The sequence below is a fragment of the Sus scrofa genome, chromosome 1 (genome assembly GCF_054392235.1).
Source record: "Sus scrofa isolate SSC_HxYL_T2T_F1_AM1 chromosome 1, Sscrofa_HxYL_maternal_Yorkshire_Landrace_v2.0, whole genome shotgun sequence".
Lineage (NCBI taxonomy): Eukaryota > Metazoa > Chordata > Mammalia > Artiodactyla > Suidae > Sus > Sus scrofa.
In genome coordinates this window covers 66019867-66037642 of record NC_139383.1, presented here as the reverse complement: position 1 = coordinate 66037642, position 17776 = coordinate 66019867, and the positions used below count along the sequence as shown (strand labels likewise).

The window sequence follows — 17776 nt, the reverse complement described above, 5'->3', positions numbered from 1 at the left end:
GCTGCTAATAACAGTAGTAATAATATTATTATAGCAGTTTTGTAATGTGTTTTATGATGTGGTAGGGAAAGTCACCTATTTTTTTAAACTTAAAAAATCCTTGTGTGTTATTCTTCCAGATATATTTTTCAGTGCCTTTTTATATTTCATTTTGCTCTTTAATAAGGCTTCTTATCTGTTCATGCAGGTCTTGTTTTACATCCAAGAGCATGTTACCGTTTTCTTTACTTACGTTTTATATCTTTCTGGTTAACTTTATCCCTAGTATTTTATAATCTCAGGTACTATTTTCTTCTATTTAATTTTAATATGTTATTGTTAGTATAAAGGAAAATTAGTTCTTTTTATATTTATCTTGTATCTGCTCACTGTATTGAATGTTTATAGTTGATCTAATAACTTTACTTATGTCTTTTGGGCTTTCTAATGATACAGTTATATAAAATCTGGAAATTAATATACTATTTCTTTTCCAGTATTTAAAATGTTGCTACATTAAGTAGAACTTCATAAATAATGTAGAATAATAGAGTCACAATAGGTATACTAGTCATTTTTAATATAGAGGGAATGTTTTTAATGTTTAATTTTAAAAACTATTTATATGACAAATATTTGCATGCCTGTTATATGTTGGCACTGTTCTAGGCTCTGGGACTTCATTATTGAACTAAACAGACAACTCCTTATGTAACTTACTAACTTTATATGTTACTTGATTTTCTTTCTGGTGTGTAGTCTTTATCATTCTCATTTGATTAAGAATATTTTATTTAAAAATGTGTATTATAGGAGTTCCCATCGTAGCACAGTGGTTAACGAATCCGACTAGGAACCATGAGGTTGCGGTTCGATCCCGGCCTTGCTCAGTGGGTTAAGGATCTACGTTGCCATGAGCTGTGGTGTAGGTTGCAGACACGGCTCGGATCCCGAGTTAACTGTGGCTCTGGCGTAGGCCAGTGTCTACAGCTCCGATTAGGCCCCTAGCCTGGAAACCTCCATATGCCACAGGAAGTGGCCCTAGAAAAGGCAAAAAAAAAAAAAAAAAAAAAAAGACCCCCCCCCCAAAATGTGTATTGTAGTTAAAGTTTCTTAAGCCTTCATTATCATACTGATCTTTTTTCTTCTCTTATTTCTTAATATAATGACTTATGTTGAGCAGGCTTTATGTTCCTGGAGTAATTACTGTATGTTTTAACTTACTATATAGCAAGGTTAATTTATAATACTTTGGAGCCAAAATGCCTGGATTTGGATTCTAGCTGTATCATTTACTAATTATGTTACCTTGAGGAAGTTTCTTGACCCCCTGTGCGTCAGCTCTCCCTTCTATAAAGTGGAGGTAATGATAGTATGCCTTTCAGAGAGTTATTGTGAGGATCAACTGATTTAACATATGTAAAGTGTCTACACAGTACCTGTTCATAGTGATATTCTTTAAGGGTTTACACTTAACACTTTTTACATCTGCTTTCTTAAATGAAATTGAGCTGTGTTTTCCCCTTTCATGCCATTTTATCAGATTGGGGCTAGGATTATGACATCCTAGCAAAATGATTTGTGAAGTATACATCTTTTTCTTTGATCTGAAATAGCTTTAATAAGTGAGAATTATCTATTAGATAGAACTTATCTATAAGACCATATCTATAAGTCTTTTTATTGGTAGCTCAGAGTAGGTATCTTTTTCTTGACATAGTTTTTTTTTAACTAATCTGTGTAAGCCTGAATATAGTATTCCTGATTTGGGGCAAAATGTTTAGCTAGAGTTTAACCAGTGACCTATTTTGTTGAAAAGAAGACTTTGATTCTAGTTCTGGCCCTACCAGTGACTAGTGTAGTGATCTAGGTTAACCCACATAGTCTCTCACATTCCCAGATTCTTTATTTGTAAAATGAGAAGACTGTTGGCACTGAATGCCTGTTTAAAGATAGTGTTGGCCCATGTCTTTATTGGTTTGTGGTGAAATGACTCAGCATTTATATGGGTATAACATTGTTAGCTAGCTTTTCTTAAATAGACCTGTCCATTCTGAAATTATGCCATACCTGCTTTTTACTGGTGTATTTAATATTTTATAGTCCTGTGTGCTAATAGGTCTGATATCCTCTAAGCAAGATAATACCTCATTTAAAATTTTTCTGATTCAAGTTAACTTTAAGAAGAAAGTAGCATAGATAATTATTAAGTGAAGCTTCAGGAAGAAAAATAGGATAAAAACCAAGAAATTATATAAACTTGCTAGGCATCTTACATCTGTGATTTTTTTTATAAAAATATTTCCCAAGTGATGCTTTTGAAATGTTATAAATTAATATGATTAGCATGTCATGGAATCATTAAATAGTGCACAGTTTTCTTCAGTTTACCTCAAGAAATTGATAGAATGTGACTATATATTTTAAAAAAGTGATTAATAGGGACTGAGAAAATTTCGTATCTCAAGAGCAGAGACCTCTATGTGTACAAGTCTAAATAGCATCAGCTTACCTTCCCTCAGTTACTTAAACATAGATCCAAAATCATTGTATGATTACATTAAGTAAAATTTGGTTTTTACTATATGTTAACTACTATTAAAATTTGTTTTTATTAGTTCATCTGCTAAAATTCCATAAAATCATTTATAAATTTATGTTACACAATTTTTGTGACATTTAGTACATAGAAAAATTATAACATTGATTTTCATTGATTTACAGTTGACTTACAATAAAATTTTAAAAAATATATCATTTTAGTAAAATAAATGCCAAAATTCAAAATTGAGACAAACCTACCTAGGCATTCATAGCTTCCCAACCCTGTGTTCAGTTCTCTCTGCCTGTCTTTTATCACTTCTGTTATCTTGTTATTCTTGGGATCTGCATTAGACTTCCACATGGGCACTAAGTAACTCAGAGAATAAAGGGAAAAGACAACACAATCAACTGGTCTCTTTTAAAACAAACAGAAGCCACAGCACTGGTATTGGTATCCATCTGTAAGCACCTCCCTTGTAACATAAGCAAAGCATTCTCTCACCCCATTTTCCCTTTCATACATGCACCCTTTCAGTCCCGCACTCAATGATGTTGGCAGATGAGAGAAAATAGAGTGAGGAGACAAGATTTGGAGGATTGGCTTGTCTCTGAACCTTCTACATACTCATTGGCAGAATATTCAGATGTTATAAAGTGTTTTGAAATGAAAGAACAGCTGTTGATTTCAGATGCCTCTGTTTGCTCTAAGAAAATGTATGGGGAGAAGAAGAACTTCCTGGGAAAGGGGTTGTTGTTGTTGTTGTCTAAAGGAATACAGATTATCCAGTGGTACTTTTACCCTTCTTCTCCTAAGTGGTGCACAATTATAAAATAAATAAAAGTTGGTAATATAAAATATTAACTGTATTATAGCATATTATCTTCAGAGAGGTCAGATTTATGATGTAGTTAAATTATATCTTATGTACCTATGTAATTTACATTAATAAACAAAATGTGTGTATGCCATTTTAATAAGACTTGAAAGCAAATCTGTATAAATAGTGAATAAAGCTTTGGAGGATATTGGAGACCTGAGTTTTAGTCCCAAAGTTTGAGAAAACTTACTGATGTATTCTGGTTGCTATCCTAGACATTTTGCATATTATTTAATCCTTTACACTAGTCCAGTGAGAGTAGGTGTTAGTTATTCTTTTCATCTCTATTTGCAAGATTCTTATTATATATGATAAATACTCATGGCAGGTACTTCTTCAGCCATACATGGTGATGTATTTTCATAAGAGAAGGGCTGTGGAAATTTAACTTATTAAGTACACTTTTAAACACTTAAAAGGAATAACCTTTTATTTTGAAATAACTTTAGACTTACAGAAAAGTTGCATAAAAAGTAGATTCCCCTACTGTATGTATGTATTTTTTTTTTCCTGCACCATTTGAAAGTAGATAGAAGATACAATTCTCCTTTACTCCTAAAGTGGCATATATCTACAACTTCTTCTTAAATATTTGTGCCACGGGCTAAATTGTGTTTCCCCCAAATTCATGTGTCGAAGTCCTGACCCCAGTGCCTCATAATGTGATAGTCTTTGGAGATAAGGTCTTTGAAGATGTAATTAAAATTGAATGAGGTAATTAGAGTGGGGCCAAATCCAATATGAATGGTGTCCTTATGAGAAGAGGAGATTAGGACACAGAAACACACAGAGGGAAGACCATATGAAAATACTGGAAGAAGATGGCCAATTTCAAGCCAAGAGGAGAGGCCTTACAAAAAATGAACCCTGCTGACACCTTGATCTCAGAATTCTAGCCTCCAGAGTTGTGAAAAAATAAATTTCTCTTGTTTAAGCAACCTCGTCAATGGCACTTTGTCATGACAGTTCTAGCAAACTTATGCAACTTCTAAAGGATGGCCTAGGATAACTTTTTAACATATTGCATAAAAAAGTGACTTTAAGAGAAGTCTTCCACATTGTCTAAAACAATCTGGATTGTGTTGGAAGTTTGAGGCTGTTTACCTTTTCTTTGTTTGGGAAAAAAATATCAAGAATGGGGGGTGAGATGGGGCATGTTAGGTAGCTCAGTAAGAATGTCATTCTGTTGCTTAGCAGCAGACAGAAAACCAGGAGTGTTTTTTAAAAGTTGGAGTTATAAATGGAACACCTGCATCCAGTTTTGATTGCCTCACTTCAAGAATGATAGAGCATAAATTGAAAGAATCTGAAGAAGTGAAAAAACTGATTATAGGTATTGTAGGGGACTAGTATATGACAGTAATCCGTAAGTATGGTTCAGCAACTGTTTACTTGGCCTACTAGGCTGAGACGACAGTTTCAAGGATCCCACTGCCTTCATCTTCATGAACTAGGAGACAGCAAAAGTCTTTGGTCTTTACTTCTGTTGGATACCAACAACTCTCCTCCTGTTTTCTTTTTTTCTGTGCCAGTTTCTTCAGCAGAGTGGATGCATCAGTAAAAAGGCATAATACCCCCCTTCCCCGTCTGTTGATGCAAGCACCTGGGCTTTCCTACAAAAGATACATAAACTGTCTTTTAAAAATAGTATGATTTGATTGAGTGCCATGAATGCACTTTCTGAAACATAGATAATAGTGTTTTCCTGATTGCATTCTTAATTTAAAGAACACATTCTTGTATATTGTTAAGTAGAAGCATGGGTGGCTTTTGTTTTAGTAGAGCCAGTGCAGCTAACAGACTCCAGGAGAGGGATGGCCTCTCACCAGAGCCAGTGCTGAGTACTAAGTTCAAGAGGAGGACTTGAAGTAGCGAGAACCTGCTTTGGTCACCTAAATTGACTAATGCAGGCTGTTGTTAGCTGTCACCTGAAATTCAGACCCATTGCAGACAGATTCATTTAGCTAGATAACATATAAAACAAAAGGCATTAATAATTACTTTGTTCTTAAATAGAATCAAGAATCAAGATTTGAATAACTTTTAGTATATTATTATATACTGAAACTAACAAACTTTGGGGTTTTTTGGTCTTTTTAAGGCTGCACCCACGGTATATGGAAGTTCCCAGGCTAGGGGGTTGAATCGGAGCTGTAGCCTTCAGCCTACGCCACAGCCACAGCAAGACCAGATCTGAGCCACTTTTGCAACCTACACCACAGCTTGGCAATGCTGGATCCTTAACCCACTGAGAGGGGCCAGGGATTGAACCTGACTCCTCATGGATGCTAGTTGGGTTTGTTACCTCTAGGCCACAACAGGAACTCTGAAACTAACAAACATTTAAATGTCTTTAATGTATGTCTTCACGTAAGAATATGTCTCTACTTGTTTTCTGTCTTGAATAGCTTTGTAAAAGTTCCAGTGGGAATACGAGGATTACGGTGGGATTGAGTGTGTGAGATCTGCAGGATAGGCTGTGGTTTATTCACAGTTGAGAAGCCTCTTAGGTACTATCATCCACATTCATGACAGTGACCAGCATGCCAAGTATAAGAAGTCTACCTGGAAAAGACACATTCTTTAGAGACAGCTGATTAACACATGCTCTTGATGTTGGCATATCATAAAGGAAACCAAATTATAGTAATAGGACCTGTTTGGTGAGTTTAGAATGAAAACAGGGAGTGTTAGTTATGTGACTTAAGTGCTTAAATGCCATCAGCACAAAACAGATTGATACCGTCATTATAACAGGAAGGAAAGATGTGGTTTTTTTAACATTTCAAAAAAATTTTTTAGTGTTTAAAAATTTTTTTATCGAAGTATAGTTGACTTACAATGTGTTAGTTTCAGGTACACAGCAAAGTGATTTAGTATATGTGTGTGTGTTTGTGTGTGTGTATGTATATATATATATATATTCTTTTCCAGATTCTTTTCCCCTATAGATTACTATAAGATATTAAGTATATTTCCCTGTGCTACACAATAGGTTTTTGTTGGTTATCAATTTTATATATAATAGTGTGGAGAAGTGGGAGAAGCTAGCCTTTGGATCAGTGCACCCTCTTCAGCTGAGCATCATTTAGATGAACAATGTCAACTAACATATGCTTCAGACTCTTCTTATATGCTCTTTTGACAGTCCATCCCTTATGCCTCTGATCAACAATTCTTTCTTTTATAGAGGTAATAAGGTTACAGTCAAGTCCAGCTGGAGTGCAAATTGCCGTGACTTTCTGGCTGCAGATCTCTGCCATCATCCATCATGGGTTGATATGGAAATTGATCAGTTTAGTCATCTGTTAGCAAAGATATATTCAACTGTATTATTATAGAAGAGATCCACTACAATGGTAAAAATAGGTTTTGAAATGAGACTACAGGGCAAGGAAAGTGTGTGTGACTTAGGTTTTGTTCTTTCACATACATGGCTTTTTGGAATTTAACACTTTATTTGAACCTTATACTGAAATTTCAGAGTCTGTAGTTTAGGATAGGTCTACAGTTGGGGTTAGAGAACTTTCCTTTTTTTCCTCAAAGGCATGTATAAGGGCTTTATTAATTTATGTCAATTTTAATCTTGAACATTCTCGTTTTAGAGAAAAAGTCTAACTTTTCTACCTCAGTGCTGACATTCAAGTTTAAGCTATAAAAGACAATATTATTTTCAGGTTGTGATTATGTATCAGTATATAAATTATACCGTATTGTATATTTAATATGTATAAAAGAGAACAATTTATAGTAGATGGTTCATACTAAATATTTATAAAGTAATTAAACTTAAGTATTCTGGAATGATAATTATTTATTTCTAAATATAGTTTCAGGTACTTTTGATAGTTCTTCAAATATTTCAGCTTCTATATATCCCTTCCCCAAATATGTTGAGATTGGAACACTAGAAATTCATACATATATGTGTATCTTAAATTGCAATAATTGAGTGATTGTGTCCTTAGGATTTCTTTGGTGGTATTTGTTATGTAAATTTATTTCTTTTTTGCTTTTTTTTAAGGGCCATACCCATGGCATATGGAAGTTCCCAGGCTAGGGGTTGAATTGGAGCTGTAGCTACTGGCCTATGCCACAGCCACAGCAATGCCAGATCCAAGCCTTGTCTGTGACCTACACCACAGCTCAGGACAACACCAGATTCTTAACCCACTGAGCCAGGCTAGGGATTGAACGCACATCCTCATGAATACTAGTTGTGTTTGTTTCTGCTTAGCCACAAGGAGAACTCCTGTTATATGAATTTATAAACTTTCAGTTAGTGAATATACTTTTATAAAATCCCATCTCATTACTTGAGATACAGCTCTGATGTGTTTGAAATATATCTTCAGTGAAAGTACACTTGTGATCTGGTCATGTCACCAACCTCTATATTTTAGCTAGTGTATGCCTGTGTTGTATAAACTTGTGATATGTTTCTTTAATACATGTTCTAGGAATCATGTTTTAGAGTAGAAAGTACTGATTTAGCATCCTACCTTCCTATACCAAGAGTGTCACAAGTAAGGATTGTATTCTTTATTAAAGATGAGCAACAATTTTTAACTGAAAAAATTTTAATTGTAAAAATTATTAACTAGTTATAATAACTGTGAGCCTATATTCATGTGAAGTAGTGAACACAATATTGCATAGTGGCTCATTTAAGGTCTCATTATATTATAAAATGTACATGGTATGCATAAATATAGCTCTACTAAGATGTACATCTGAACTGTCTAAAACATACGTGAGTATAATAAACAGTTATTTTAGTAAGTATTTTTGCTTAGCAGTTTAGAAGTCTGGAGGATAGAAGGTTATAAACTTTATGGTTAGCATCTCTTAAAAACTATCAATGAAAATTTGCATTCCTGCCTTCTTTTACCTCAATAAATTTCCTTATAACCAATAGAGGCAATAATAATTCTCTGTAACTTATAGTTATCCATTGGATTTTGAAGTTGCTAAACAGGGCTAGTAGGTAGATTTTATGTGGAATGCAAAAGGATTCTTTCTTTATGAACGTAAATCTTACTACCAGATAGCAGCATTCACCTAGAGAATGTTTTGATAATTCTGTAGAAGAAATTAATATGGATCCAGTCACTTCTTAGTGACTCCCTTTCCACAGTGATTTAAATATGTTTGGCCTTTTTTTAAAAATGGCAAACTCTTTTAAAAATGAATCTGCTGCCTTGCATTATTAAAGCTGCTAACCATTTAAATTGTATTGTAATTTTATAGAACTATTCTTGTGCTTCTCTTGAGTTTTACAGAACTAAGCAGCAGAATTTGTCAACTTGGGGACCTAAAAGATATATTAAGTCTTGAATGAGAGGTTCATAAAATTGTTCAGTTTTAATTTCCAAATGCCTTTTTTGTAGTATGCTTAATATAGCTCTAGTCCATCTATTTGTGTGTATAAGTGCTGCAGGTACTCATTAAGGTAAAATTGTTTTAAGCTGGATGGGCCAACTGTCTGTGAAAGACTGGATAGTAAATATTTTAGGCCTTGCAGGCCTTATGGTCCTTCATAACTACTCAGCCCTGCTTCTGTAGAGTGAAAACAGCTGTAGACAAAACATAAATGAATAAGTGTGCCAAATGATCCAATAAAACTTTATTTATAGAAACAGCCCATGAGCCGAATTTGGCCCATGGACAGTATTTTATCACCTCTTGCTCTAAATCATTGATTCTGTGTTCTCTCTAAAATCAGGTCGTTTTATGTCTGGAAGTGAAAAGTCGGTTTCTCCTTTTGGCTTTAGTATCAATAGTAGTACTTTAACTCTGAATACTAATAGCATAGATAAAGAAGAATCTCAAGGTATTCTAGGAGGAAATGGGATAACTGGATTTGGAGAGATTGTAAGCAGATCTACGCATGTGTGCTCTAAACCTGGGTACCCCACAGTCTCTGGCTTATCTGAACTCTGCTGGAGAGAAAGTCAGGAAACTGTTAACTTGTGCTTGCTCACATCAGTGCTACCTGTCAATCCCTTTATTTATTTCTGTTTGACTCCTTGTTACATTCCTCACAGCATCTCTTCCAAGGTCATTCTTGTCCCCTCATATCTTGGTCTCACATCTCTTATTTAGCAAAGATGCATGATATCATTCAGCATCAATCTCTTATGTTCTACATTAGTTCCTTTTTTGAGGTAGGAATGAAGAATAATAATTCCCTCTACTATACATTACTTTTAAATTCTCAATTGAATGTGCAGACTGTGTAAGTTATTGTAAAATATTTGCCTGAATAAGTATAATAGGCCATGGATTCCTCTTCTATGACTTGAAATTCCTCCAGAATACATCGACCTTTACACAGATGTTTTCTATATATGTATAATTATGAGAATGTTAATTCAAAAATGAGTTAAGTCTGTCTTAAAGTTACAGTCTTTAAAATAGGAAGCAATAGATATGGCTCCTCTAAGGAACAGTCCAGACAGGTTATTGTGGTGCTCTTGACAAGTATTTTTTTGTCTTATTCTTGTATTTTATTTTATTTTATTTTATTGGAGTATAGTTGATTTCCAGTGTTGTATTAGTTACTCTTATTTTTAACTATAAGAACTTATTCAACAGGGAGTTCATCTCAAACTGCATCAAGAGAATCTTACTCTCCCGGAATGGGGGTAGTTGCTTCGACCGTGTTAGATGGCTATCCCAGTAACCCCAGGGGTTGGGTGGAAATCTTAGAAAATGGAGGGATTTGGACTGGGGTAGTTATGTCAAAAAGTATATAGGAGAAAATTGACAGAATACTGTAAACCAGCTATAATGGAAGAAAATAAAAATCACTATATAAAAAAAATAAAATAAAAATGAGAAAAAAAAAAAAAGTATATAGTGACCTGGACTGGCTGCACCTCATGGTCAGAACTGAGCCAAGCCTCCTCCTGGTTCAGCAATATCCCCAGGACCACTGCACCTTCAGTAGAAGCCCTAGTTCTGGATGGGAGAAATCTGCAGGACCCTCAGGGAAGAATAGAAGAGTGAGGTCAAGGGAATAGAAGGTCAAAGAAATACATGAACACATCTTTTTATTTTTTTATTTTTAGTTTTATTTTTTTTGTCTTTTTGCTATTTCTTGGGCCGCTCCCGCGGCATATGGAGGTTCCCAGGCTAGGGGTCTAATCGGAGCTGTAGCTGCCAGCCTATGCCAAAGCCACAGCAATGCGGGATCCAAGCCGCGTCTGCGACCTACACCACAGCTCATGGCAACGCCGGATCATTAACCCACTGAGCAAGGGCAGGGACCGAACCCGCAACGTCATGGTTCCTAGTCGGATTCGTTAACCACTGCGCCACGACGGGAACTCCGAACACATCTTTTTAAATAGAACAAGAATTGATGGAACATGGATAGGCTAAAACAGCAAAAACAATTGTTGTGAAAAAGAACTGATTGGAAATCCAGGAAATAAACATATGAAAAATCTTCAACCTCACTAGCAATCATACTAATGCAGATTACACCATTCCATACTCATCAGATAGGCAGACATTTGAACGACTGTACTGAAAAGACTATCCTATCCATTGATAAAGAAGTGGGGACCCAACACTTAGACTGCTGGTGGTAGGATCAGTTGATACAAGCACTCAGTAGAGCTATTTTGCAAAATCCAATAAAATGGAAGCCTACCTAAACACCTGGAAATTCCTTCTTCTGGTCTATTCTTCTATAAATGTACACAGAACTATGTATGAGACTGTTTATTATAGCGTTCTTTGTTATGGTAAACTTTTAAACCAAATATTCATCAAATGAGAGTGTACATTGCAATATATTTGTGTAATGGATTAATACACAGCAATTAAAGAGTCAGGGAACTAAAGCTGTATCAATGTGGACGGATCCCTCACAACCACGGTTGAGGGAGATGCAGAAGTAGATGTCCACTATAATCCCATTTATATAAAAACCATGTCGAACAATATATGCTACTTAGAGATCCATGATGTGTAATAAAATTATAAAATTTTGAAGCATGTTTTTAAACACTGAGTCATGATGAAGGTCACCTCTGAGAATGTATGTGAATGGATGGAGGACCACACAAATAGAGCAGGATAAGCCAAGAAGGGCAAAATGTTAAGATTTGATAAATCTGAATTGTGACTACAGAGATATTCATTATCTTGGATTCTGTACTTATCTGAGTATTTGAGACTCTTCATTTTAAGTAATTTAAAAGTAAATTACCAAACAAGTTCCATGAATCATGAATGAAGTGTGTGTGTGTGTGTGTGTGTGTGTGTGTGTGTGTATTATTTTAACTTAAAATTTCTTATCCACAAAAATATATGGGATCCTCTCTAAAAATTCTCTAATATGTCCTGGATCTTGCTCTGGTGAAATCTTATAAAACAACCTTGTTACAAGATCTGGTATTTTGATAAAAACAAACCTAGTGCCATTTTCCCACCAGCAAGTTAAAGTAGCAAAGTGTTAGAAAGTATCTGAAAATTAACTTTTCTTTGTAAAGTTCTTCTGATGTCGACATTCTGAGAGCTACATGGCATTGTCTTGTAAGTGTTATAAGTTGCATTGAAACTTAAGCATAAAATCAATATTAACTTTTTTAGGCTTAAATTTTTAAAAATACACAACAGTGAAACAGTTAGCCTTAAACTTAATATCACTCTAGGACTTACTATTTTACTTTGCTTCAAATAAATGTTTTGTATTGTCATTGGCATATTCTTCACCTCCTCCACAATTGATATTTTTCCATTTCTGAACACTTGGAACAGATTAAAGAGGTTGTATAACATCATGTTAATTTTGTTAGATATGATTTATTTAGCTCAAAGGTTTAGAAAGAAATTTTGCCACATGTTTGAGTTGCATTTGTTTTTTAATTCATAAAAGAAAAACTAGAAATCTGAAAGTTTTGCCTTTTGTTTTTAAATTTTTCATGGCGGGCATGTCATCAAGGGAAGTTATGCCTGTTTAGAGCTCTTTCAGGAACCATGATTATGTAGCAGTCCAGCACACCTTTGGGTTTCTTTAGTGGTGAGACCGTTTTCATTGCACAGGATGGATGGGCTTAAATGGCAGGAACATGACTAGAAAGTGTCCATTATGTTTGTTTCACTCAGCATGTTGCCTTTGACAGGTGCTCAATGGTTGTTGGGATCCTTGTCAGCAAAGAGAATCCTTTGACATTAAAGTCACCAGCTCAGTCCTGATTTGGGGTAGCTATTGGCAGTTCCATCAGGCTGCAGCTGATCGGGGAATGTCAGAGCTGCCGCCGTGCTACAGTGTCACCAGCCCTCTGTGGGGTTTTTTTTTTTCTTTTTCTTTTTCTTTTTTTCCTTTTTTTTTTGGAGGGAGGGATTGTTTAGCCTGTCCTGTTCAGTCTTCACCAGACTTTCAAACTGCTTAGCTTTGGGAAATGAGCTGAGAGGTCATGGGGAATACAGGTATCTTTGAGGGCATGCAAAATCATACACCAAGTGACGACCTACATGGAGACGAGTAATGATTACCTTGACTCCAAGCCAATCAATGGTGGGAGCACCCGGGGACTCATTAAATGGCATTTGTGGTGTCTCTAACCTCGGTTTTGAGCTCTGTTTCAGGAGAAGCAGTGACAGCCTTTAATGTCTAATTGACCTCTTCTCTTCGTTTTGCTTTCTTTCGCTTTCCTTATTTGCCTCTGATGTGGTTCCTGATGGCAGCAAACAGGCCTGCTCAGCATTTTGAACTTCTGCTCAGAGCTTCAGCACCTCAGTTTGGGTAGTTGTGTCATGGTAAGTATTTGAAAATTCTTTATACTCAATTGCTGGTTCTCTTTTTCTTCCGAGGGGTGAATTTTATCCTGACCTATCCCACACCCAGCCCATACCCAACCACAGCTTTTCAGATTTATGGTTAACTACTGTGTATCCTGCTTTCCAACATTTTTCTTAAATTGAGAAGTTTTTCTTTGCAACAAATAACTGCTTATCAGAACATGGACATTATTTATCTGTGAAAACAAGGAAAGAATAGTACATGGAAAGAGTTTGGTTCTGCCTCAAACCAGACGTTCTCTCAGACAGGCTATTTTCCTTTCTGGGCTTCTTTACAAAATAATATATCAATCATAACCAAATACCAGTAGTTCAGTTAAGTTTTCCACAATGCTAAATTTAGTTTTTGAGTTCTGAGATGATTTTTTAGAAATGATGATAGTAGATTGGCTTATTTTGTTTGTTTTACTGTCCTTACTGGATAAGATAAAAAGATGGACAGACATCCTATGTTGGGACTGAAATTTTTTTGAAATGTTACTGATTGATGAAATCCAAAAGCTTAGGGACTCTTGGAATAAATAATCTTTCAAGTCCTTTCAGATTTAAGTTTATAATTTTCTGTCATTGAAGGAGCTCATGGGATAAATTAAATGTTTTTCAGCTAAATTACATGATTTATAAATAACACTGAGACTCAAAGGAGGGACGACAGAACTCTTGGGGTGTGTGTGTGTGTGTGTGTGCATGTACATGCATGTGTGTGTGCATGTGTATTCAGCATGCAAGCACACTCACAGGAACTGCATCTCCCTATAGAATTGCCCATAGAGCAGTCCTTTCCTCTGCACTCCCTTACCCCCTTCCACCCACAAGCAAATTCAGAAGACCCTAAACCATTCCAATTTTGCATCCACGCATTAGGAAGACCTAATGGACGCAAGGTCAGAGAAGTTTGTTAGGCTCCGGCCCATCCCTGTCTCTGGAAAAAATCTCGGAAACCCACTAACTCAGCATGAGGTTTTCCTTACTTCTGGTCAACTTTTTAACCTTAGTGAGCCATTTCCTGGGCTTCTGATGGGTCCTTCTAGTGGCTCTTCCAGATGGGCTCAGTGACATTCCATGGCTCTTTCCGTGACAACACTCCAGCCAGTTACTACCACTTGAGTCTTTGCTTATTGCCAATTTGCCGCCTTTAGGTTGGTGAGGACCCTCTTTTAACTTTGACTAGGGGTACCTTATTCTGCCCGCTAATTGCCTTTGCCTAAACTAGAGCAGCATCCTCTAGAAAAGGAGGCCTTAGGTCACAGACACTTTCCAAATGGGATTATTATGCTTATAATTGGAGTTAGGTGTAGTTGCATTTTCCAGAGTTGTCCTATGGAACATTAGTCCTAAAAGATATTCAATGTAAAAAGATGTGTGTTGTTGGGGGGAAGTAATGGGAGTAGGAATTCTGGGTCAAAATTAGAACACGATGCTCCTGTATCCTCCTCCTGGAGTTTTTAATGGTATGTCCTGCCATAAAGAAACTGTTTGCCTTTGATTAAACCAGTGTTTTCCAACTTTGCCTGACTATTGAATCCATTTTTCCATATTACATCTATTAATACATATTATGGGAACAATAGGCTATTTTTAAATTAAAGTATGTAGTTACTAATATTGTTAGCATTGATATCTGCTTGCCAGGAAATGAGGTTTTAAGGACTTGACATTTGAAGTTCAGAAATGCTGCTCACATTGCTGATACTACTACTAATGTGATGAATGAAACATTTTGTACTTGTCGTAGAAATACTATTCTTACTTCACAGCAAACCTGGGTTTACCTGTACAGTAATGCACACAGCTCTTGCTTGACACTTTAGTACCATGTTTATTTCAGTTTCCTTCCTGTTAGTTGAGCAAAAGCCAGGATAATTCATTTGATATTTTATTTTTGACTATCAAAATAACATCAATCAGAATCATGGGTTTTGGAAAGTTTAAAACATTGCTTCTTTCTAAAGATGTTAACTGATTGCACTAAGTCTCGAAGCTACAGTTCTCTGTTGTTTGGGTCCACTCACTCTCCCCAAAGCCATTTCTCATGGTCTTCTGTGTGATTCTGTCAGCCATAGTTTCTGAAGAACCTTAGAAATCATCACCATTATATCTCATCCATCAGCTCTTTGGTGCTGACTCAAAATATAGCCCCTATTCTGTCCCCTTCTCAACTCCACTGCTGTACCTGAATCCCAGCCCCAGCACCTCTCCTCTAAGCTAGGGCAGGCCTCTTCACTGGGCTTCCTCTTCTGTCCTTACCCACCCCAGACCATCCTCCAGACCGAAGCCAGAGCAGGTTTTGTTTTAATGTAAATCATATTTGTTTCAGATCCTCCATTGATCTTCTTACTATTTTAATTAAAAATCCAAAGTCCTTCACGGCCTGATGGCCTGGCCTCTGCTAGCTCCCTGGCAAAGGCCAGGCCTCTCCCTCACTCCCTTTGGGCCATACCCATCTTATTTCTGTTCCTTGAATGTGCCAAGTTCATTCCCAGAGCTCCTAGCAACCACCACTCCCTCCCTTGCTTCCTGACCCTGATCACTCTAACATCGCCCTCTTTTATTGTATTCACTTACCAGTCTCTGAATTTATTTTGCTCATTTGTCTGTATTTATTTGTCTATCTTTCCAAGAAATGTGTGAACACAATCGTGTTTTTTTTGTTTTTGTTTTTGTTTTTTTGGTTTACTGCTGTTCCTAGTATCTGGAGTATTGCTGGCACATCATAGATGAAAATATGAATAAACAAATGAACAAAAGGAAATAATCATTGAAAATGTTTGCTGTTTTGTTTCCTTTTGACTTCCAGTGATAATTTTGATCCCTGATTATAACAAAATCAAATGAAACTCTTCAAATAATCTAACAATTTATTTATCTATTTATTATTTTTATTTTTTGCTTTTTAGGGCCACACCTGCGACACATGGAGGTTCCCAGGCTAGGGATCTAATTGGAGCTACAGCTGCCGGCCTACACCACAGCCACAGCAACATCAGATCTGAGCTGCATCTGCAACCTACACCACAGCTCACAGCAACACCGAATCCTTAACCCACTGAGCGAGGTCAGGGATTGAACCTGCACCCTCATGGTTCCTAGTTGGATTCGTTTCCACTGCACCACGAAGGAAACTCCCCAGAGAATCTATTTAAAGAAACATTATTAAAGCATACAAAGCCCATGAACTGAAATGTCCAATCCTTGATTCGTAGAAACCTATCCTGTGATCATGAAGTAAATCATTGGACACCTCCAATAATTGACAACTAATGTATCACAGTCTAATAGTTGTGTGTTGTCTATCCCGTCCCCAAAGCCTCCTCTAACTCAAAACTTGTATCCATATTAGTACCATCATCATATTCACTTGCTCTCTGAGAGCCTAGCAGAGCACATAGCTTTATCAGGGAGATCTTACCTATCAGAACAGCAACAGCACGGTCAAAATGGGAGGCACACAACAACAATACATAATCCTCAGATTCTCAGATTCTTTACGAGAGACTAAGGATTTCAGACTGCTTTGGGACTTAATTCATTAACTTCTTCTATCTGGAGTTCTGTTCAATGGATTTTTTTTTTTTTTTTTGTCTTTTTGCCATTTCTTGGGCCGCTCCCGCGGCATATGGAGATTCCCAGGCTAGGGGTCTAAACGGAGCTGTAGCCACCAGCCTACACCAGAGCCACAGCAACGCGTGATCCGAGCCACGTCTGCAACCTGCACCACAGCTCACGGCAACGCCGGATCGTCAACCCACTGAGCAAGGGCAGGGACCACACCCGCAACCTCATGGTTCCTGGTCGGATTCGTTAACCACTGCGCCACGACGGGAACTCCACAATGGATTTTTAAGTCAGTGATTATGTTCACTGTTTGATGAAACAATGGCAGATCTGTGAGATGAGTGGGCAGGACTATATTAATGACAACGTGGGTGTGTTTACATGGAAGCAAACAACAAGGGGTGACTAAGAATGTTTTAACATGCTCAGAAAAGTTTGCTTTTCTGAGCCTAAAACGGAAAAGATTGAAATTATGTGACTTCCAGATTGAAGACTACGATGTGATAGCCAGCGTGATAGGAGCCAAATGTAAAAAACTCCGCACTCTGGATCTGTGGAGATGTAAGAATATCACCGAGAATGGGATTGCAGAGCTGGCTTCTGGGTGTCCGCTTCTGGAAGAACTTGACCTTGGTTGGTGCCCCACTCTGCAGAGCAGCACTGGGTGCTTTGCCAAACTGGCCCGCCAGCTTCCGAACTTGCAGAAACTCTTCCTAACAGCTAACAGGTCTGTGTGTGACACAGACATTGAAGAACTGGCATGTAATTGTACCAGATTACGCCAACTGGACATACTAGGTAAGGATACAATATATACATTTGTTTTAAAGCCTTGACCTAAAATCTAGTCTCAGACTCTTCACAGAGGAAGAAACTGGCTGAAAGAGGTCAAGTAATTTGCTCAGGGCTCACGACTAGTAAGGAATCTGGATTTGAACAAAGAGTCTGTGCTTCTAACCACTATGCTGTATTTTCTTTATCCTTATTGTTGTCTTTTTATTTCT

At 36.8% G+C, this 17776-nt stretch overlaps 1 protein-coding gene across 8 annotated transcripts in view; it reads left to right on the top strand.

Moving 5' to 3' along the window:
- The window catches only part of FBXL4 (F-box and leucine rich repeat protein 4), a 63552-nt gene that overhangs the window by 42779 nt on the left and 2997 nt on the right, over nt 1–17776 (top strand). For 7 of the 8 annotated variants that reach the window (XM_084959698.1, XM_013992717.3, XM_084959605.1 and 4 more), the window contains 2 exon segments: nt 13104–13175; nt 17258–17570. In XM_084959698.1, the coding sequence (XP_084815824.1) occupies nt 13104–13175; nt 17258–17570 (385 nt within the window). 8 annotated transcript variants of the gene reach the window in all.